This window comes from Erpetoichthys calabaricus, chromosome 2 (genome assembly GCF_900747795.2).
Source record: "Erpetoichthys calabaricus chromosome 2, fErpCal1.3, whole genome shotgun sequence".
Taxonomy (NCBI): Eukaryota; Metazoa; Chordata; class Cladistia; order Polypteriformes; family Polypteridae; genus Erpetoichthys; species Erpetoichthys calabaricus.
This window is the reverse complement of record NC_041395.2, coordinates 115,090,771-115,114,506: the sequence shown is the minus strand read 5'-3', so window position 1 is coordinate 115,114,506 and position 23,736 is coordinate 115,090,771. Positions and strand designations below refer to the sequence as shown.

General features: G+C 40.0%; 1 protein-coding gene across 1 annotated transcript in view; it reads right to left on the bottom strand.

Moving 5' to 3' along the window:
- The window catches only part of pxylp1 (2-phosphoxylose phosphatase 1), a 112,041-nt gene continuing 88,305 nt past the window's right edge, over positions 1-23,736 (bottom strand). The window contains exons 5-6 of the mRNA XM_028794393.2: positions 6,213-6,352; positions 1-1,076 (exon numbers count right to left, since the gene is read on the bottom strand). Coding sequence (XP_028650226.1) covers positions 145-1,076; positions 6,213-6,352 — 1,072 coding nt within the window. The 3' untranslated portion in view covers positions 1-144. The remainder of the gene's footprint in view (positions 1,077-6,212; positions 6,353-23,736) is intronic.

Sequence of the window (23,736 nt, the reverse complement as noted above, 5' to 3'; positions counted from 1 at the left end):
CTAAAAGTAACATTAATAACTATATGGCATGGTAATATGTTTACACCAAAACTTTTAAGTGTTAAAGTAGGAGAAGTATTTTAAATACCACATTTTGAAATCCCAGCAGTCATTCATAAAAGAATGGAATGTTTAATCTGTATATTAAAACACTCGCCTATGGCAAGCATCATAATAATTAGTGCTGTTAAAAATGGCAAACATGTCCTTCTTAACAAAGTTTACAAAGTTCTGTAAAGGACAGAGAGGTTGACCAGAATGCCTGTTGTGTTTCCGACAAAAAGTAGTGTGGAATGTGACATCATCCCCATTATAAAGAATACGAATATAAAGTCTTTTCTTGTCCCTGGGACCTCTCCAGAGCTCAAAGACAATCCGCGCAGCAAACCTAGGAAATCGAGCCTCAGGCAAACCCAGAGCATTTAACAAGGGGGCTATTGTTACATCATGAGCAGAGTAGAGGGCAAAGACTTCATTGTTTTGATTTTCTGCAAATTTCTGCATGCGAGTGACCGTCTGATTCAAAAGAGGGTGGATAGCCAACAAGGAATATTTGTAGTAAACCATCTTCTCTTGTCGATCCTTTTCATCATCCAGCTGGTGGCTTTTGATAACCGTAAAGTGCTCCAAGCCGATGCAGCCAGCCTGAGTGCAGGGGAAAGTGATATTGTGGCAAAAGTGGCATAACAAAGAGTCTATGGGATTAGCAGCTCGGAGCTGCCTTGTTGGAATGCCTATAATTCTGGCCATGTCTACATAGGTTTGTTCAAGGAGGTTGTTCTTGATGCGGAAGTTGTATTGGCGTCTCTGTTCTTCCTCTAGGTAGTGGTTCCTCATTGGACAATCGCAGTTACTTGCACAGAAAATGGTACTCCACTGATGCCTAAAGTGAACTTTCTGCCAGTCAAATTCAGGCAACAAGCCAAAGAGCAGAGCTAAGCCACTCTGCAGTGTGCGACTCTTGCCAGTCGATTCTACATATAGATGTTGCTTATTCCAGTTGTCTGGTATTAGTTTGTGTTTTTCTATGTAAGTGTGTCGCAGACGCTGCCCATTCTGCAGATGTTGCACAATCCCTGTAAAACAAATATATACCATTTTCATGTTGTATATGTATTTTGTTATACACTTTTGATTTAATTACGTGTTTTCTATCATTCTGAACTTTTTCTAATAAATTAACTTTTAAAGGCTATGCTACTGGCTCATTTACACTACATCCCATGCAGGAATGGTTGTACAATTTTACACTGGCAAAAATAACTTCTGTTACTGATAGTCTTGTGGATGTGCTTTCAGTCCTTACTAGCAAAGGTGAGAGCTTGCAGTACTCTGTAGTTAATAAAACTATATTAAATCAATCTGAATTACAATTAAACAGCCTAAAAAAATGAAAGACTTAAATGTACACTTGTGCTCATAAGTTTGCATACCCTGGCAGAATCCTTGAAATACTGGCCATTGTTTGTAAAAGGTAAGTAATCATACAGAAAGCTTTCCTTTTATTTAGGGACTGTACTCAGGTGGGGTAATTTATTATCACACAATTGTATGTGTCCTTTTTAAATCATAATGATAACTGAAGTTGCTCAAACCTGATCAAAAGCCTGATCAAAAGTTTACATATCGTTGAATGTTGGGGTTGATTAATATATACACAAGTTGACACATAAAGGTTCAAACTAAGGGTAATTAAGGGAGAGTGCCCATGGCTGTAACATTGTAATCAGTGTCTGTGTATAAATAGTCAGACCTGCACCGACTTTGCTGGATATCAAGCCATGGGGAAAACAAAAAAAAAACTATCAAAGGACCTGTGAGAAAAGGTTGTTGATTTGTATAAAATCAGTAAAATGATATAAAAAGATATCCAGAGATCTGAAAGTGCCTGTGAGTAGTGCTCAGACTATGATTTAAAAAAAAAAAAAAGGTGGAAAGTTAGGGGTTCTGTTACCAGGCCACAGGTAGACCAACTGAGATATCAGCCACAACTACCATGATCAATTGTCAAGCTGCCAAGAAAAACCCCTAAGCCACTTCAGCTGTGATACACTCTTCTCTGCAAATAAGTGGTGTTGCTGTTTCAAGATGCACAATAAGGAGTTATTTGAACAAAAATGGACTGCATGTTTGGGTTGCAAGAAAAAAAGCCCACTTAAATATGCTAAACAGAATCTAGATCAGCCTGAAAACATCTGGAACAAAGTCCTTTGGAGTGATGAGACCAAAATTGAACTTTATGGTCACAACCATAAAACTCTGTTTGGAGAGGATTCAACAAGGCCCAAGGCGAAAGTACTCCATCTCTACAGTGAAGCATGGAGGTGGATCTCTGATGTTCTGGGGGTGTGTAACCTACAGCGGCACAGGAAACTTTATGAAAATTGATAGCAAAATGAATGCAGCATGTTACCGGAAAATATCGGAGGACAACTTGCATTCATCAGTTCAAATGTGGTGCATAGGATGCACTTGAATCTTCTAACATGACAGTGATCCACAACATAAGGCAAGTTGACCCTTTGGTGGCTACAGCAGAAAAGAGTGAAGGTGCTGGAGTGGCCATCACAGTCTCCTGACATCAGTTTCATTCAGCCACTTTGGGGAGATCTCAAATGTGCAGTTCATACAAGGCAACACTAGAATTTAAGGGACCTGGAAGCTTTTAGCCAAGACGAATGGGCAGCTCTGCCTCCTGAGAAAATCAAGGGCCTCAAGTATCACAAAAGACTGCATGCTAACATTGATGCTAAAGGGGGCACTAAACAGTATTAAAAGGGTATGCAAACTTTTGAACAGGGACCATCTCATTATTCCCCTTATTACTATGTTTTATTTAATGGTTGTGCTGTTCTGTGATGCCTTATAGTTTAACTTGGATTCCATCCATCCATTTTCCAACCCGCTAAATCCGAACACAGGGACACGGGGGGTCTGCTGGAGCCAATCCCAGCCAACACAGGGCGCAAGGCAGGAACCAATCCTCGGCAAGGCGCCAAATCACCGCAGTTAACTTGGATTCCATTAAAAGTAAATGAAATGTCTTTTGCCCAATCAGTCAATTTTTGTTTAAAGTGTGGCACACATCTTACAAATTCTTACAGGGTATGTAAACTTATGAGCACAGCTGTATCTAAAAAGACACATGATAACGAGACAGTGTCCTATTAAAATAGTACATTTAACTTGCTTTTGTTAGTGTAACATTTCAGTATTTAAACACATGTATTAAAATTTAACATTTGCAAATCATGAAGTGAATTGCAGTTTTGACAGGAGATACTGTGGATTCCTTCCCATGTAACACCAAATAGGAAAGAGTTTTATAGGCTGAAGGAGAGATTAGAAATTTAATGTTGAGTTTTAGAAATAACGATATGTGAGCACCAAAGAAAACATGATTTATCACAACATATGCATCTACTTGACTTTTCCATTGTCAGTTTAATTTCAATAATTAAGAAATGTTCAATCAAAACTATCAATATCAGAGTTTCAGCATCAATGTCACATTAGCCTATAAAGACAGATTATTCAGGATACTTTTATTTATAACCATTTAAAAAGCAGCACTCATGAAGACTTTCAATGTTGGTCAAGTCATTTTATCAGACTGCTAGATTTACAGTATATTTGAACTTTGAGAAATAATAACATTACATATGAAGAGTGGTTTCTGGCATCCTACTGAATTACTATTTTAGAATTTCAATGAAATTACTACAAACCCCCAAAATTCTCCCCCATAAAGCCAATGCTGAATTATGCAACTTCTTGTTGTAGGGTGTGCAAGACTTGATGACTGCAGTTGCTGAACTCTTCACTGGACCATGTCAGTTTAAACGATTGAAATTCAGCAGGCATGCCAAATTACACAACTGCATATCAACTTTCCAACACAATCATGCTCCGTGTCAGTTGGTGACTGGCCTTCAGGGGAGTGTGCCTCTGACTTGCTAAGTTATGCAAATGAAATGGGGTGGGGGGTATGTGGGAGTCACTTGTCTGTGGACTTATCCAGTAAATATGGTAGCCATCTTGCAATTGCAAACTGCTTCAGTTGCAAGTCTTTGTGTGACTGTTGCTGTTAGCTAATTAGAAAAAAGTCTCATTAGACTGGTTTGACTTTGTGCTTCAGTTTTAAAGCAGTATCATGCTCTGAAGCACTTGAGTATTTAGCTAGTGTGACTCTGTAAATGAGTTAACATTTCACCTACACTAATTCTATGTGGGTTTTGTTCCAACTCTTATTTTTAAACTGACAATTAGCTAACATAAAAACAGAATTCCTTGGAATTGTAGCATGTTATACATCTTTATTAGGGCAGGCTCTGGCTTTCTGCAGTTGTGTAAATTAGAATTACATTATTTCATCTTCATGACTGAACAATCTAAATGAATTAAAATTCATGAGCATTAATGTCTGTATCCATCTGTTCAAGTATTGTGAAAAAAGTTAACTGTAAAAGCACTGAAATATAATCTAAATTACGATCTGCATGGGGGGGGGGCAGAATCCTCTGAATAAACCTGCACAAACACAATAGTCAAACAAAGCGTAAATTAAATTGATACAAGAAGAAAACTGTTAGGCTCAGAATGAATTTCATGTTGTGTAATTAAGCATTCACAAGATTAAAGTGGACCCAACAGTTCTTCCCTGGGAAATGCAAAAACTACGTTTCAGCTTTTACCACTGCTAGCACTGGCAGTAGTGCAGACTCTTATTCTTAGGAGGCAATGTTCCTTTCATTGTGATGACATCTTTTATAAGTTCTACAACTCTGTGACTGCCAGTGCAATCTTCTGTGGTGGTGTGTGATGGGCCAGTAACATCATGTCAGGAGAACCCCAGTAGATTATATAAATGTAATGAATTATTATTATTATTATTAACAACTTAATTAAAAAGGCAGGGTGAGTTATGGGATGTACTGTCAACCCGCTGGAGATAGTGGCAGTGGAGAGAATGATGACAAAACTGAGTGCCATTATGAACAATGCTGCACATCCTGTCTCTGATGCACAAACACGGAGCACTTTCAGCAAATGAATTATTCAGCAGAAGTATCAGGAAATACTACCTAGGCTCCTTTGTATAAACAGCAAAACACCTTCATAGTGTCTCATTGTGACTCTAAAGGCTCCTCTTATCTTTAGCCAAGTCAGATATTTTTTATCTTTTTAGCAGTTTTTGTGTATATTTGTTATAATTGTGCATTTATTTATTTACTTATTTATCGAGCTTCTGTAAAACAGCCAAATCTTCCCCTTGGGACAAATAAAGTTCTTTCTTTGCACTGCTGGTCTAACCAGAGAGATGACTCACACATAGATCCTAGGAGATAAACAATCCGTCTAGTCCTGGTCTTCAAAATATGGAATGAAGTAATGAATAGCAGATGTCGTGTGGGTTCTCTCTGTGCAATTCTCCTGCTCGCATACAACTGATATATTTGGCTTTATTTCACATTTTGCCTACGAGTTTAAAAGCAGCTTATAAAAGTAAGTTATACATTTGCTTTTATTGTTTTGTTGTCGACCATATTTTGTTTTCCGCTCTTCTGCTGTCAACTGTCCATATCTCAATTATAGCATAAATGGACTTATATTGTCAAGGTTTTTTATGTTAATCTTTGACATTGCTCTGTTTTACTGTGTGTTTAACACAGTTTGTATCTTCATATATATATACTGTAAATGGAGATTATGCATGGTTTAGCAATTTTCTGCTAAAGCATCTTAGCTGAAAATGTGTGTCTTGCTCAATGTAGAGCAAATTGAACTGAAATTGAAATTTAGCTTTAACTGTGATGAGATGTTCTTTCAACCCCTACCTTGCAACCATACATTCAGTGATCTTGAAAATTCAATGTCATGGGCAGTCTAACATAAGAGGCAACAATCAAATTGCACATTAATTCTTAAAGCTGCTGATGCTTCTCCTTAACCCAGCACCCAGTATTTATAAAGTTTTTTTTGTTTTTTTTTAACTGTACTGCCAAGATTTATCTTGATATTGTGAAATTTAGTGATTCCATTGTACACCAAAAATTGTAAATAAAAAATTAGCACAACACAGAGAGCAATAGATTCTTAATTTTGCAAGGTCAAATTTACACTGTACTGAACACTGGTCCTCTGATAGGTTTCTAGGGTCTCAATTATATAGAAATAACCTTTAATCATGCTACAAAAGCGCATAACATTACCTGTCTGTGTGAGTTCACCCATTTCACAAACAAAGTGACTAGGAAAGCGAGGTAGACTGCTCAGCACATTATCCATGTTCACTTTTGTCGGCTTGGACATGTGCTTTATGAATGTTGCAAGCTGAGGGTGAGAAGGGTTCCTGGAAAAATAACAGGCATCTGAATTAGTATTGATCTATTTAAAAAATATTATTTCATCACAGAATAAAACAATACAAATCCAAACTAATATGATTATTCTGCACCAGTTATTTGAAGCAAACGACACAATACTTTCCTGATTAAAACTTGCTTATTACAACAAACTGCCTTACTATATGAAAGCACTGTATTATTACTCTTGGCACACATTCTTCCACAAAGATGTGGAATTGTGAATCTCATGCCTTTTGTATCCCTGTATGGTTTCATATATAAAAATCTTCAAATCTTACCTACAAGCCACCATTTAAAACTTAAAATGAATATCGACTAATTGTACATTTACTTAATTGGGAAGTTTACACTTTTAATAAAAACATATCTCACTGATTCAGGCTCTGCTCCACTTATGAATTTCCACTATTACCAGACTCTAACCAAACTGTATATGCAGCTAGTTCACTGTTTCTGATGTATGGACTTCTTCCATCTCCACTCTGACGCTTAATTTTTACCTTTAACTTATCGAGTACCTATTTTTTTTCTATCTGAATCATAACTTTATGTTGTTAGAACCTTTCACAACAAATTCTATGTAATAGTTTCATTTGCTATGAAAGGCAACATAAATAAAGATGGCCTGAATTGGATTAAGCAGCTTTGATAATGTTACACTATGGCTTTTAAGCAACCTCAGATGTAACCATAAGATAGAACATAAGAATATAAGATGTATGACAAATAAGGGGAGACCATTAAGTCCATTTGGTTAGCCAATAGCTAAATTGTTCCCATATCTCATCCAGATACTTTTTAAAGGTTGCCAAGTACAAGTACATGACCCACCAGTTTGGTCCTGATTGCTATGACTCTTTGTGTGAAAGTGCCTCTTGGCTTCAGTCTTAAGTGTACTTCCCTTTATATTGCATACTAGCAAGCCCATGATTCTCGAAAGAATCGCAAATCCAAGAATGGCAATCACTTTCTGTTCCCTCCGATATTTGGAGGGATGAAATATCATGGACGGTGGGTGCGTCCTGGGAAAGTTCATTGCAACGCGCTTCTTTTATTGTTTTTATTCATGCAGTCTCTTTTTTTGTATTTCTATGGCTGTGTCGTCGTATATGCGGTGGTGTGGGCGGTCGCGTTCAGGCGGCTGTACAACCTGTCGTGCACGCTTTACCTCAGGTTTAGTTCACAGGTCGTAACCATGGTAAAGTTTTCATTTAATTAAATAAACCTATTTGTACTAAAGCGGTTTCTTTGTGTGGGCGCCTTTGTTCATTGTTTTTATCCATACGGGCTCGTTTACAGGTCGTAGCCATACGGGCTCGTGTTTGTATTACTAATTGTTGAACTCCTTCCATTTGGAGCCATGCCTCCTTTGCCTCTGCTGTGTCAGAAGTGCGTTGTGGGCGCACTCGTTCATTGTGTTATCCATACGAGCTCATTTTGTATTTCCGTTAGTTGAGCTCTTTCATTGTGAAGCTGTGACGTGTTTGCTTCTGATGTGTCTGAAGCGCGTTGTAGGAGCCTCCGTGTATTGTTTTTATCCATGCAGTCTCGTCTTTGTTGTTCTGTGGCTGTGTCGTTAGGTAGAAGTCCTTTACTGTTAGGAAGCATATTCCAACTTACACACACTGACTGCTGGCACAGTGGATTAGAGCAGGTGTAGTTTACAGGTTGTGTTGTTTGGGCGCCACGCACTGACTCTGGGAACTACGGGCACGGTTTTGTATTACAAATCGTTGAGCTCTTTCCATTTGGAGCCGTGACTCCTTTGCCTCTGCTGACACAGACCGCTGGCACAGTGGATTAGAGCAAGTTTAGTTTATAGGTTGTGTTGTGTGGGCCCCACCTACTGACTCTGGGAAGCTGCCGCATGCGCTTCGGTGCGTCCGCCGTGCATAAGTGAAACTGTGGTTTAGTAATATAGATAGTGTCTTCAAGAGTGTAACTTGCCATTTAACTGAAAGAATTCTGCTGGATTACCATTATCGCTAACTGTGAAGACTTTGCATTCCCTCTTCAAGACTAAGCTCTCCACTGTACAACTTGTAGTGCTGCTTTGTCTTTTACAGTGTGGTGATCAAAACTGCACAAAATACTCCAAATGCAGTCTTACCAGTGCATTACAGTCTGAGCAGAACATTCGGTCTATATTCATTTTTTACAATACAACTGGAGTTACATTTGCATCTTTTCAATTATCGAGTATCTCCCTGATTTAAATGGGCTGTTATGCCTAATAAAGGCTTTTAAACAGAATCCTTCATTTGCTTCAGTATAGCTGATCAAAGTCCATAAAGGCTGAGATAATTATTACTCTTACATGCAGTGAGGAACACTTCTATTGTTAACTTTGTAAACTTTCTGTTGAGAGGTTTTATCTATTTCTTCTTTTACAAATACTTGGGTGCACATTAGCCAATGTCATATTGAGAGATCTCTAAAAATGGCAGCTATCCTATATAGGATAGGACCAAGTTTATGCAAAGTAAAATTTTAGGGAGCGTCTAGTATTTTTAGAAGTTGCTCCTTTTATTTGATTTTTTTAACCTTTACAAATCTTTGCACTTGCATTGAAGCAAATAGTCAAAGGCTGATAGCAGTCTTCACATAGGTTAACCTAACTCAGCAATTCTGAAATACTGTGCAGTGATGTCAATGTCAGAATGCTCATTTATCAGTTTTTATGTTGCATACCTTTTTATAAAGAGGAAATCAAACCGTGCAAAATGTTATATTAACACTGACCCAAAATTTGACACTTTGTGGAAACGTATGCAGACATTATCATGGGAAAGATATGGGAATCTTTTTATTATGCAGTACAGTGTATATTTTAATATAGATTTCTACTGCTTTTAAATAAACCCCTGACAAAAGTAGTCCATTTCATTTTTATGATAAACATAAATGTAAAATATGGTAATAAGAAAAAGAATTAAGCAATGACTTACTTATAATTATTTTTTCCAGTTAGAAATAGTTTGCCAAGATGATCCCAAAATCCCGTACTTAAATAAGAGATTTCAACAAATGAGTGAAAGGATATCCATGCGTGGGCAGTATGGTAATGCAGTGTTTAGTGTGGCTGCTGGCTCCAGATCTCGGCCAATTCACAATCTGGGTTGAGTTTGTAAGTTTCCCATGTGTCTGCATGGGCTCTCTCTGGATTTCTTGGTTACCTCTCACTTCTTTAAAATGGCCCGTATTGAGCAAGTGTGTGCCTTGCAATGAATTAATGCTTTGCAATAGATAGTACTAGAGCAGGCTGTGACTTCACTTGATTCTTTAATGTAAAATGCAGCTTAAGTAAATGGAGGGATGCACGCATTTCATGGCTGTTTTCAGAAACCTATTGTAGTTCTTGGCACACTTTTTTTTCGCCTTACTATACTTTATTCAAACGGGAGAAAGTAGGGTGAAATGACACCTTTTATTGTCATGATGAAGGGGCCTTAGCTGCCTCGAAAGTTTGCATTTGTAATCTATTGAGTTAGCCAACTACTTTCTCCTGTATCAATCTATGGCTAACGCGGTACAACACTCTACTGCTATGGATATACTTCATTTATGAAACACTTCTTTTAAGCTGATGGGGCAGGGGGTCCTATCCATATTACTAACCGAGAATGCTAAACCGGATGATGGACGCAGGCACATCCGGCCATGGGCCGTAGCTGCAAAAAGACGTACTGCGCAAGCGCAAGAAAGGGCGGACGGGATACACACCAAGAGGGAGATTTAACAAGCCCCTGGAACACAAAAAAAAAGAACACAAAACCACCCCACACACCCTACAAGCAACGGACGGGACACACACAAAGAGGGGGATTCAACAAGCCCCTGGAACACAAAACGAAAGAAGACGCTCGCGCAACAACAATCCTCACCCACACCCCAAACCCCCCCCCCCCAAATCAATAAGAAGTGACACCCAAAGCCACATATCTAAAGGAAACGTCCATATTAAACATACGTCATCTCAAAACCTTCACACTAGGCAGCATAGGTGGATCTCATTAAAATAAAGCACTATTAACCGTTCAACTGGAGAAAAGGCTCCATATTAACAGTGAGTGCGATCCTCCTTATTACTTATACATATTTCGCACGCTGAGGAACAAACAAGTCATGCATACACGGTCACGGGTACAAAACGATTCGGATCGGATAACGGGACCAAACACACGAACACGAATGAAACCAAAAAAATACACGGCGGCGCATACAACGCGCTTCGGAAAATACGTGAGAAAAAATGTCTCGGATCAAAAAACGCAAAGCTCAAGTAACCCCGTTACAGAGACGTGCCCAAATGAACAGACACATTGAACGTAGATGCATAGAGCGCGCGTCTCAAAGTGCTGCATCAAAACAAGCACGATTTCAAAAGAAAGAGCTCGCGTCTCAGACATACAAAAAAGGGAGCAAAGCAACGCGCATATGACCGGCCAGAAAACAAGCAAGCAGGACTCAAAAAGCAGAAAGCTCAACTGACCGACATACAAAAACGGACAAGGCACGATACAAACAATGCACGACGTAGAGTGCAACGGACTTTGCGCAAAGCGGAGGCGGATCAATTAAAAATCAAAAATAGCGCGTCACAAATAATGGACATGCAACAACGCGGCACTCAAACACCACAAGCAAAACATACCTGTCGCAGACATCAACACCAGACGTCTGCTAAACGCTTGCGCCAGTTGGCTGACAACGCTTTCAATAATGAGTCCACTATTGAGGAAAATTCATTGGGATTAATGAATGTCATTTGCAATCATTGTCATTCACTTAACTTCACAGAAGAAACAACTGGCAATACAAATAATGAATTTACACGTTGTTGTCAAAAGGGGCAGATTAGACTGCTTCCTTTACATTCATATCCTGAATATCTACAGAAGCTTCTAACTAAGGATGTGCCTGAAAGTAAAAACTTTATGAACTGCATTAGATCCTACAATAGTTCATTTGCTTTTGCATCTACCGGAGTACATATCAGGCCACCAAAAGGCAATGGCCCATACTGCTTTCGCATATGTGGTTAACACAACGCACTATATTATGTCCAAAAAATATTAATGTTAATCACTTTATTAACCAGGTCATTTCATTACTTCCTGGAGAGACACGGCTCTTTCTAAGCTCTGACAAAGTTGACTCTGATGACGACAATGAACATCTGAATTTCCCATTAGAATATTTGAACACTATTAACCCGGACGAATGACCACAACACAACCTTAAAACAGGGTTTATGCAATGGCACACGGTTAGTCGTCAACACCATAACACACGATGTTATTCAAGCAACAGTTCTTTCAGATTCACATGCTAACAATACTGTTCTCATTCTTGGAATTGACCTTACGAGTTCTGACCTAGAATTACCTTTTACATTGAAACACCGACAGTTCCCCATTAAACCTACATTTGCAATGACCATCAACAAATCACAAGGACAAACCATGGACAAGGTTGGCATCTACCTCTCTGAACCCGTTTTTGGACATGGACAAGTTTAATTTGCCTTCTCATGTGTTCGACATTCATCTCACATTAAAGTTAAAATTAAAAATGATCCATGCCAAGGAAGACTCATTCAAAGACAAGACACCATCTTTACTACTAATGTTGTATACAGAGAAATATTCCAATAAAACATTACTCTATGCCAAACACTCTATTTTGTATTTATATAGGCATCATCCAAACCTGCACACTATTCTATATCTAATTCATATATCTCACTCTTTGTCATGCCCCAACGCCAGGGGTTGGCGAGCGAAGCGAGCAGGGGGCGGAGCCCCCTAGTCCATATTACTAAACGAGAATGGTAAACCGGATATGGACGCAGGTGCCACACAAAGCCCCCCTCCAAGCAACGGAAAATAAGAAATGAGGTACCGCACCCATAGCACACAAAAAAAAGGAGTCAGACGCAGGCATCACACAAACCCACAGCGCCACATGAAGCCCATAGCACCTACGGACAACACAACATATTTGAATCAGATTATCCCTGCCTAACAGTGAAACGGGACAGTCTAAGGAGTCCACAAAACTTCACAAATCAAGCCCGAGATAGTACTGAAAAAGAGGACTCACACCCCCACACTACAGTTAAACGGCACAGACTATGGAGTCCTCAAAGGGTCACACATCAAACCCAACATATTACAGAAAGAGATTTGTGTTTCGGAAAACGGCAGATACTACGAAGGAAGCATTCGCCTACAACTCGCATCTGAAATCAACGTACAGACTATACAGCACATTCCATGCACTTCTAACAAGACGCACGCCGACAAACGACGTCATACATAAACAACAAGAGACCGGACTACAATACATATACAGGCGCGACACCTGATGAGTAATAATACGAAGAAACGAACAGTCCGTATTAAACATACGTCATCTAAACACGTTCAAACTATACAGCGTAGGTAAATCTCATTACAATGATGCACTATTAACCGTACAACCACAGAAAAGGCTCCATATTAACAGTAAGTGCGATCCTCCTTATTACTTATCCATATTACTAACGATAAAGAACAAACAAGTCATGAATTCATGATCACGGGTACAAACCGATATGGCTCGAGTAACGGGACCACAAACACGAACCCGCATGAAAAAAAAACAATACACGTCGGCGCCTACAACACGCTTCTGAAACCGCGTAAGAAAAAATGTCTCGGCTCCAAAAACGCATGTCACTCCTTATTCAAAATACTGGTCCCAATCACAGAAACATCGGTATCCACTATGAAAATGAACAGTAACAATGCACGTGACATCCGTCTTGCAATACTGTTAATTATAGATGAATGTACAATGGCATCCAGTCACTTACTCAACACCATTGATAAACTTCTACAAACGTTGATGAATAATAATATTCCCTTTGGTGGAAAGGTACTTTTATTAGGAGGAGATTTTAGACAGTGCTTAGCTATTGTTCCACATGCCATGCGCTCAGCTATTGTTCAGTCCACCTTACAATACGCGGACATTTGGCATTGCTTTCAAAAGATACAATTGGTACAAAACATGCAATGTCCAGATCCAGAATATAACAATTGGTTATTACAACTGGGAGATGGGACACTCACCAATACAGATGGAATTCACCCAGATATTATTACAATTCCTCAAGCCTTTATCTGCGACGACTTAGTTACGGAGATATTTGGAACAACAATCTCATTAGACGAAATACCCCTTTTAACACAACGGACTATATTATGTCCAAAAAATATTAATGTTGATCACATAAATAACCAAGTCATTGCATTACTTCATGTAGAGGCACGGCTCTTTCTAAGCTCTAACAAAGTTGACTCTGATGACGACAATGACCATCTTAATTTCCCCTTACAATATTTGAACACTATTAACCCAGCCGGATTACCACAACACAATCTTAACCTTAATATCGGAACAATAATCATGCTATTAAGAAACCTTAACACTAAACAAGGTTTATGCAATGGTACACGTTTAGTCGTCCACACCATGACACACAATGTTATTGAAGCACAACACTTAAACGGCGACAGTTCCCCATTAAACCTGCATTTGCCATGACCATCAACAAATCACAAGGACAAACCATATACAAGGTTGGCATCTACCTCTCTGAGCCCGTTTTTGGACATGGACAACTTTATGTGGCCTTCTCACAAGTTCGACGTTCATCTGACGTTATAGTTAAGGTTATAAATGATTCATGCCAAGGAAAACTCATTCAAGGACAAGACATCATCTTTACTACTAATGTTGTGTACAAGGAAATTTTCCAATAAATCTTTACACTGTGCCATGCAGTTTATTCTTTGCTTCCTATATGCGTCATCTACACCTTCACACTATGCTATATCTCATACATACATCACGCTATTTGTAATTACCCAACACCAGGGGTTGGCGAGTGAAGCGAGCAGGGGGCAGAGCCCCCTAGTACATTTATATTTGACACTCTTCAATAGAGATTTGCAAAGTTAGTTTTGCTGCAAAACGATGAAACTGAACTGAAATTTAAGCACCTGCATCATTCAGTTTAACACAGCTGCCTAGTTCCTTTGTGATTATCTAAGATTGCATTCATTCTAGACTGCATTGAAATTGAAACACAATACAGCCTAAGTTAATTAAACTACTGTCATTGTGTTTAACTCCTATTGTTTTACTAAAAACTCAAGACTCTTTACAGAGATGTTGCAACAATCTCATGTCTGGGCAATGTCGGACCTGTTGTTAGCATGATAATTATGCGAGTTGTGCTATGGTCATTTAAAGATTGTATTGATAACTACTCTCCCTCTTTCTCTGAACAGTGTTATCTGATGAAACAAAAATGTCTTATCAGTCACATACTTTACAGTATTTTATAGTAAACAGTGTATTCTGTGTTGCTCATATCTTTTGACTACAGTCTCTCTCAAAATTAAGTGAAATGCTTTGTCTTTTGTGGTATTATACGTCTAAAAATGCATATAATATTTCTCTGTGCATGGGGTATTATTTTACAACCTATCTTCCATTTCACCAAGAATACCTTTGCTAAAGCTGTAATCATAAGAAATGTCTAAAGCAAAATGTCAAAAGGATTATATTCCCAGATCTATACACAAAATACTAATTTACCACAAATCTTAAACATAGATTTCTGCCGAAAAAATCCAAAGTTTTATATTCCATTCCACTTAACTGTAACAGATAAAGGTTTTTTTTTTTTTTTTTTTTAAACAAACAATATTATTGTGTTTAGTGCAGTTATACTATTGTGTTTAGTGCAGCTATAAAAAGCATAAAGTAAAAGAAACAATAACAAAAATTGGTATGTGGCACAGGCTAATGGACAACAAAACTAAACAGATTCACTTTCTTTCTAGGCCTTTGTTTGTAAAATGTTTACAGAGTGATAATCTTTGCTTTTAAGTATATAACCTTGTATCAAGCAAACAGCACAGCAAGGAATATTGCAAATAAAAGATTGAGGCAGAACAGTCATAATTTTCAAGAAAGGTGGGAAACTTGACAGAAATAAAAATAACTGCAAATGTTAAAGGTATGCAGAGATTACACTCCTTTCCCAATGACAAAATATATAAAAAAAAAAAATTACATTACATTCAAGTACACAGATGACACAAGAGCAACTGTAGTGACAAATTTAAAGAGCCTGCTAAGTATGGCTGCTGTAAAAAGGCTCATTTCCTGTAGAAGAAGAAATGACTGGGAGGAAATAGCCATTCAACACTGGGACTCCAAGACTTTTGAAAATGACAATGACAAAAGTTGGAATCCACATCCCTACCACACCAGATTATTGCTCACCATGTTGCATGATTGGACATCAAGTTAACGTATAACATCCATTATATGACAAAGATGGGTTCAAACTTCTGTCTTGCACTGGTTAGAAGACTGATGGCATGCACAACAATTGTGGTGAAGTTCTTTGACGGACTAGTGCTGAGGAACATTAAACAGAATATTCCAGACTGGCAGACACAAGGTGATTACGACTATCGACACAACTTCTCCACAGATGATGCATATTACTTACACTTCATACCATCTGGATAATAAAAACTAACACCAGAGTCAGGTTTATTGACTACAGATTAGCATTTACTACTGTTGTACAAGCAATGCTGAGCAGCAAACTCCTCAATGCAATATCTGGCATCGCCATTGGTAAATGGATTATGGACTTCCTAACACACCACAGCATTTATGGATTGAAAGCATTACATCCTCCATGCTGACTTTCAAAACATGCACTCCTTAAGAAAGAAGCTGACCCAAATTATATTTTGTTTATTGTACTATAGAATATTACTAACCTACATTATTCATTTCATTTTTCCATTTAAGATACGGCTTTTTGTATTTTTCTAGTGTCATTGCTTTTTGGAATGTGGACAATAAAGAAAACAAGTTGAATGCTGTTGGTGTATGTTGAAAGGCCAAATGATAGTTCTCACCTCAGGGTGGCTACATCTTTGTGTCAATCATTTCATGAAGCACTCTTCACAGACTAGAGAATATACTCAGGTGAAGGAGGCGCAGAACTAGAAACGTCTTCATTTACTGCAGAAACATTTACTCTCTCAATTCCCTGCAATTTCAACAGTAATACAGCTGTTGTTTTTGTTGTACTATTTATCATAGAAAATACCATAGTAATGCAAATCTAGTGCCTGCTTGCCATCCTGCAATCATGGCATGACAGGATATGCACACATTCTTAAAGGTACCCCTTGGCAATTTTAACCTGTATATGCATGTTAATGTGTTTGCTACACCAGCAATGCAAGAGGAACACTGTCTGCGATTCAAATATGGGAGGGGGTAGTATGTTAGAAGCTGTGAGCAAGTTAAAAATAACACATTAATATTAAAGAAACAAAAAAAAAAGCCTTGCTCACTGGCATATCAGAATTGTTATACTTCATTACAGGAGGGATTTTAACAGCTTAGGAGAATTTTAAACACGACTATGCTGACTTTCAAAATGTCTTCCTCTGGGCACTGTAACCATGTTTTGTGGTATAGAACCATGGACTTAAGGTATTATTTCAAAATAACATATTTGAGTGGGGAAGAGAAAAGATGGCTCAGAAAAAAAAAAAAAATTAAATCAAGAATGCAGTCACTGTTGTAATCAAATTTTGTTCAGCAGAACAAATGACTAACATAGTTGTGCAAAACAGTAAATGCTTTACTTGATTTTGCTTTGACCAAGTGCTAAATGACAAAAAAAAAAGGCTTCAGGCTCGAAGCTAGGAACAGAGACAAGCACACACTGCTGCTGTTTCCTAGTTGAAAATTAAAACTTGGTACACTATACACTAAGCTATGAACCACTATCAGTCAATTTGAATATTCTTATGTTTAAAATTCATTCATACACATTATTAAAACTAGTTGCTCACTTAACTATGTAAAATGAAGATATTTGTAATAAATATCCATCCATCCATCTTCCAACCCGCTGAATCCGAACACAGGGTCACGGGGGTCTGCTGGAGCCAATCCCAGCCAACACAGGGCACAAGGCAGGAACCAATCCCGGGCAAGGTGCCAACCCACCGCAGGATGTAATAAATATACATCCTTAAAATTTGTAAGTTACAGGTTTAATGAACTTTTACAAACAATGTTTGCTTTATGTCTTGTTCTTTATTTTAATATTACAGAAGGCAGCCTTGTGCTCTGCATTTTCTAATCACAATCAATGAGAAAGAAGGATTTGTTTGTCATTCAAAATTAAGTTATTATTTACAAATTTGTTTCTCTCAAAATTTCTTCACTAACAATAAAGTAAAACAAAAATTTGCAGAACCTTCAAGTCAAATCAAGTTGGGGAGCATGCACTGGTACAGTGCGTTGCCGCACCCACTACACAACAAAACAACTCGGGATCCCAGTTTGCAACCCCCCAGGCAGACATGCGGTCCAGTACCACCCTCCGGAAATGACCCTCTACCTGCCGCAGCCAGGTGTCACGTGGGCGACCCCTTGGTCTGGTCCAGCTACTCGGGTCCCTAACAATGAGGATCTTATGAGCTGGATCACCCTTGGGGAAACGCGCCACATGGCCGTAGTGCCGTAACTGACGCTCCCTCACAATGCATGTAATGTGCCTCATTTGGGACTCCATTAGCAACCGCTCATTCGACACAAAGTCAAACCAATGGTACCCAAGGATTTTCCAGATAGACACAGTACTAAAGGAGTCCAGTCTTCGTCTCGGGTCACTGGATAGCGTCCATGTCTCGCAACCATATAGCAAGACAGGAAGCACCAGGACTCTAAAGACTTGGAGCTTGTCCTTTTGCATAGATATTGGGAGCGCCACACACCCCTTTCCAGCGACCTCATGACACGCCCCCCCCCCCACCCCGCTCTCCCATTCTATCTACTGACTTCATAGGAAGAGTCACCAGTCACTTGTCACTGCCAAGGTAAGTAAACCTCTCAACAAGGTCAACACTCTCTCCGCAAACAGACACACTGCTGATGGCTGTGCCCAACAGGTCATTAAAGTCCTGGATCTTGGTTTTTATCCAGGACACTCGCAAGCCCAGACACTCAGACTCCTCGCTCAGTCTCTCGAGCCCCCCCAATCAGAGCCTCTATTGACTCTGCGAAGATCACAGCATCGTCAGCAAGTCAAGATCTGTGAACCTTTCTTCACCAATAGATGCCCCACAGCTGCTGGACCCCACGAGTCACTGGAACACATCCCTGACGAACCCCAGAATCAACTGGGAAAAATGCAGAGGTCCTGCTTCCACTCTGCACAGCACTCACAGTACCAGTGTACCAGCAACTTTGAGGGAATCCCGCAAATCCTCAGGATGTCCCACAGGGCAGCTCAATCAACTGAGTTGAACGTGTTGCGAAAATCAACAAAGGTTGCAAAGAAACTCTGCCGATATTCACGTTTGGGCTCCATGAGAACCCTCAGTGCCAGGATAAGGTCAATGGTAGACTTCTTAGGCATAAAACCAGACTGCTCCGGTCACTGGTAGGTGAGCAAGTAATTATGGATCCTATTGAGGACGACCCTAGCAAGGACCTTACCCAGCACAGAGAGCAGTGTTCTCCCCCTACCCGGCACCGAGAGCAGTGTTATCCCCTGTAGTTGCTGCAATCCAGGCGATCACCCTTCCCTTTCCAGATAGGGACGACAAGTCCCATTTCCCAGTCAGTTGGGATGATGCCAGTGTCCCAAATGGAAGCAAAGATTGCTTGCAATGCCAGGAGGACAGCCTTACCACCAGCCTGGAGAAGTTCACCCCGGATACCACAGATCCCTGCAGCCTTTCCCCTTTGGAGGATCAGCCGCAAGAACCGTGGACCCAGAGATATCCAACATCCTAGCCGGAGGATCAGCTTTGAACAACTGCTCAAAGTAGCCAGCCCAACGAGTCATAACTGCAGTATCATCCGTAAGGACCGTTCCATCAGCTGCCCTGGCTGCGACTCTCCGAGGAACAGATTCAGATGTTTGTAATGCTTCGATTCCTCTGTAAGCAGGATGGGGGTCACTAAACCACAGATGGTGTGTCACTTGCTCACAGATTCCTCTAACAAACGCCTCTTTATCTGCCCTCAGAGCCATGCCTCTCAGTCCCCAGTACAGACTAGAGTTGCCATTGAGCCGTGTGCTGCGACTCCTCTCAATGATATCCAGGGTGCCCTGCGAGATGAAACACCTCCTTCTGGGAACACCGGTAACACCAACACAACCCTCAGCAACCTTCAGGGTCTTGTCACGGAAGGTCTCCCACATCACATTAGGATCGGCAGTCTTACCCAAATCTGAAAGTTCCTCACACAAACTGCGTGCAAACTCATTAGAAATAGCCTGGTCTTGGAGTCTGGCCAAGTCCAGGCTCATTTTCCTAGTAGGTGGTAACCTACTGGACCTAAGCGGGATCCTAAGTGTAGCAACAACATGTCTGTGGTCAGAATTCACAAACTGGGCACTTCTGTAGACCCTGCAGTTTTGCAAGAGCCTCCAGCGTCTGCCCACGAGGATGTGATCGATCTCCTTCACCGCACCACCAGTATTGGAGTACCAAGTCCAACGATGCGGTTCAGGGTGCTGGAACCAGAATCCAGCGATTCGCAGCCCCTGACCTTTTGCAAAGTCAAAGAACATGGAGCCACTTTCACCATAGTCACCAGACCCATGGGAACCGAGATAATCCTCATAGCCAGCCCTGTCAGTGCCAGTGGCTGCATTGAAGTCACCCATGACCAGAGGAGTGTCACCCCATGGACACCCATAAACCACAGAGTGAAGCTGCGAATAAAATGTCTCCCTCGCCGAGACATTACTCACCGCGGTTGGAGCATACACTGAGACAACAGACAAGGCACTCAGAGAGTGCCGTAATCTGGGTCTCATAATACGCTCGTTGTAAGGAGTGACATCGGACACCATCGGAAGAAGCCAATCTGCTACAGCAACAGCTACTCTCCAAGTATGACAGCCGTCAGACCGACCAGACCAATAAAAGGTGTATCCACCTACAGAGTGGCCAGTCCCCGGTCTGCGCACCTCAGAGAGTGCCGCCACTGAAATGCAGAGTTTACGCAGCTCCTCCGACAGCAGAGGAAGATGATCATCTTGCCGGAGAGACAAGACATTCCAATGGCCCACCCGTATGGGCCGCCTTAAATTGGGACCCAAGTGCTGCCGTGCAGTGGGCGACGCCTCAGCACCACACCAGTTCCGATCCCCAACAGGCCTGACCCCATTGGCTCTCCAATGGTTTCGACTCTTCCGGGGATGGGGCTCCCGAGGGCTTTCCCCCATCCCCTTCATGATGCGAGCAGCCCTCCTGTGGGTGGCTGCAGCAGTGCTACTCCCACGGAGAGCAAAAAGGAGTCCTTTCTGTAGTCTCGGAGCTTTTCTTAAGTTTTTTTACGGTGGCTGGAGTGCCAATCCTGCCACCAACCCCCATGATTTCCCTGCAAGTTGGGGGACCGCTTGCAGGGCTGGATGCAGTTTAACATCATACCCAGCACCTTGTAAACATGTTTTTTAAAATTTACCACAAAGCATTTTTGCACTTACACAAAGAGATTGTGCATTCAGAGGTGCTTAACTATCACGTTGCTTAAATATGATTAAAATAACTAAAAAGAAATGTCACATTGGACAGTCAGTTAGGCTGATCATTTAAACAACTTATACAAGCAGTAATCAGAAAAAAATAATATTCATAGTATCCCAAATAAATTACTATATAACAACCAAATAATTCAGTACTAGTTGGCTTTGCCATGAGTTTGGCAGAATCATGGAAGTGTTCATGATATTCACCAAACGCAGTTAAATGTATTAAAATCAATGCAGAAGGAGGAACTGAACAAGGTTTGAGTGGATTAAAATGGTGCAATTGTCTTTACAGTGTCCCTGGGGGCTAGGGAAAAATCTGCCAACTGTGCTAGATTGATTATTGCGGACAAATGCGTAATCGGAGCTGTGAAGCAAAACTGCAAACCACTGGGCCTCAAACAACAAAACACATGTACAACACAAATACCACAAGCAAAATACAACCACGACCACAATCTAGCAAAAAGTAAATAAAATATAGATCGTCGTGCGCACAGAGTTCCACTCTTGGGTTACACATTGGCTGTGCCACAAAGTGGCTATGTGGGACTGGCTGGTTCTACTGTTTTAGCTTTAGACACAGTGGAACAAGTCATTTTTTTGCTCCCATGTATCTGTGAAGATGCTTTGCACTTTCTTCTTCCATCAAGAACAAAGAAATGTCTTGTAAATAACTGGTAAATAGTAATACTTTTTGTTTTTACTGTTTCACAGCATGTCCTTTGTTTTCTGATAAAGGGAGGGGAAGGCTTGTTTTGGGAATCACAGCAGCACACGTAGCTAATTTGCATACATAATTAGATGCATAATATCCTCATTATAGTCCGCTAATGTGCACCTCAGTAAAACCATACTTGAAGTTTTTTGTTCATGTTTTTTAAAAGACATGCGAGATGGAAATCAAGCACGGTTTCTAAGCTTTTATGAATTTCGGGACCCGTTTTTACCTTTTAAGTTCAGTGATGTCCCACATACACCAGTAGAAGTCTAAAAGTGGGTTTGGAATGTTGAAATGACTGCAAGACAAACAGTAAGGTTTCCTCATGGTGAAATGAGTGTGGTTAGAAAAGGGAAAAATAGAGCGGAGCACTACCAAAAGCTTCAGTGGACGGAAGACAGTGGATGGTTTCAGCATTTATTAATTTCTCTTGTGCTTGCGACCCAGTGATGACTACATCAGCAATAAGCCAATTTTCTGATGTTGCTATAAAATGTAACTGTGCATCAAGCACAGCATATAGCACATTGCCATCCAATATTGTACATGATGTCCGATGTTCATGACCAGAATACTGACATAGCTTTGCTTTAAAATTAGTCTCTTCATTGCTCTTAATAGCTCATATAATGTTTTATAATTAAATCATTTCTTGGGTCATGAGATGTTAAAGTTAATGTTTGACTTTATGTAGCCCACTGTATGAGTCATTATTGACTAATCTGCCTGCAATCAAAGTCTGCCTATCCCTGTGCTAACTGGTCCACACAACAAGTAATTAAACTATTTTTGGCGAAAATAAATCCCAAACTAAACCTGTCAAGTGTGTATAACTTTGCTCCAAATAATGCTCCTGTAATCTCAAATAAAAATGGCATTGAATATTCTTGCAGGAGATGTATTCAGTTATTCAGTAAGGCATATTTCCCTTTTTAAAAAATTATATCATTAAAATAAGATAATGCACTTCATAGCTTAGTATTGTACCAAAAATTAAAAATATATAGCATCAAGAAATATTTCAGTTTGCATGTTAAACTAGCATCTGATCATTTAAAAAATGAAAATGCTAAATTTGTTTTTGTTTCAACTCTATCACAAAAAAAAGTATGCCAAAGAAACTAATTTAAATATAATGGTTGGCCTGTTAAAAGGTCACAATGCTAATTTGAATGAGAAGCATTTGTGCCTTTTGACAACAGAAATGAAAGACCATGAATTATCACATGACAGCAAGCATTCTGCACCATCAACATTCCAATGTAACTACTACTATGTAGTCAGTCAGTCTGTCACTTTCTAACCTGCTTAATGCTGAACAGGGTCGTGGGGGGTGTAGTAGCCTATCCCAGCTAGCATAGGACACAAGGCAGAAACAATTCCCTAGTCAGGGCGCCAGTCCATCGCAAGGCAAACACACACACACATACACCCAACCACACACCAGGGCTAATTTAATATCGCCAACCCACCTAACTTGTATGTCTTTGGACTGTGGGAGGAAATCAGAGCACAAAGAGGAAATCCATGCAGACATGGGGAGAACACGCAAACTCCACACAGGGAGGACCCAGGACGTAAACCCAGGTCTCCTTACTGCAAGGCAGTAGTGCTACCACTGCATCCCCGTGACACCCCTGTGATAAAAGGTAATGGCTAAAATAATATGCTTCTAAAATGTATTATATTTACAGTAAGAAATTTACTTGCTTTATTACTTTTGCAGAATTATGCTGAAACCATCTATAACATCAACATACAGTATACCTGACATAAAATGAGAAATTCATACTCCAATTTTAAAAGTAACTTATTCTGTGCCCTAATCTTATGAAGCTCTGTTGCCTTCTGACTCCGAAGTCCTTGGTTTGAATACCAGCCCAGTAACTGTATGTGGAGTTCAGCAGTATATCTGACTTTTTCTCCAAATGCTCTAGTTTTACTAGTACATTCATAAGACATGCATGTTAAGGTTAATTGACAACTCTAGTTTTGTC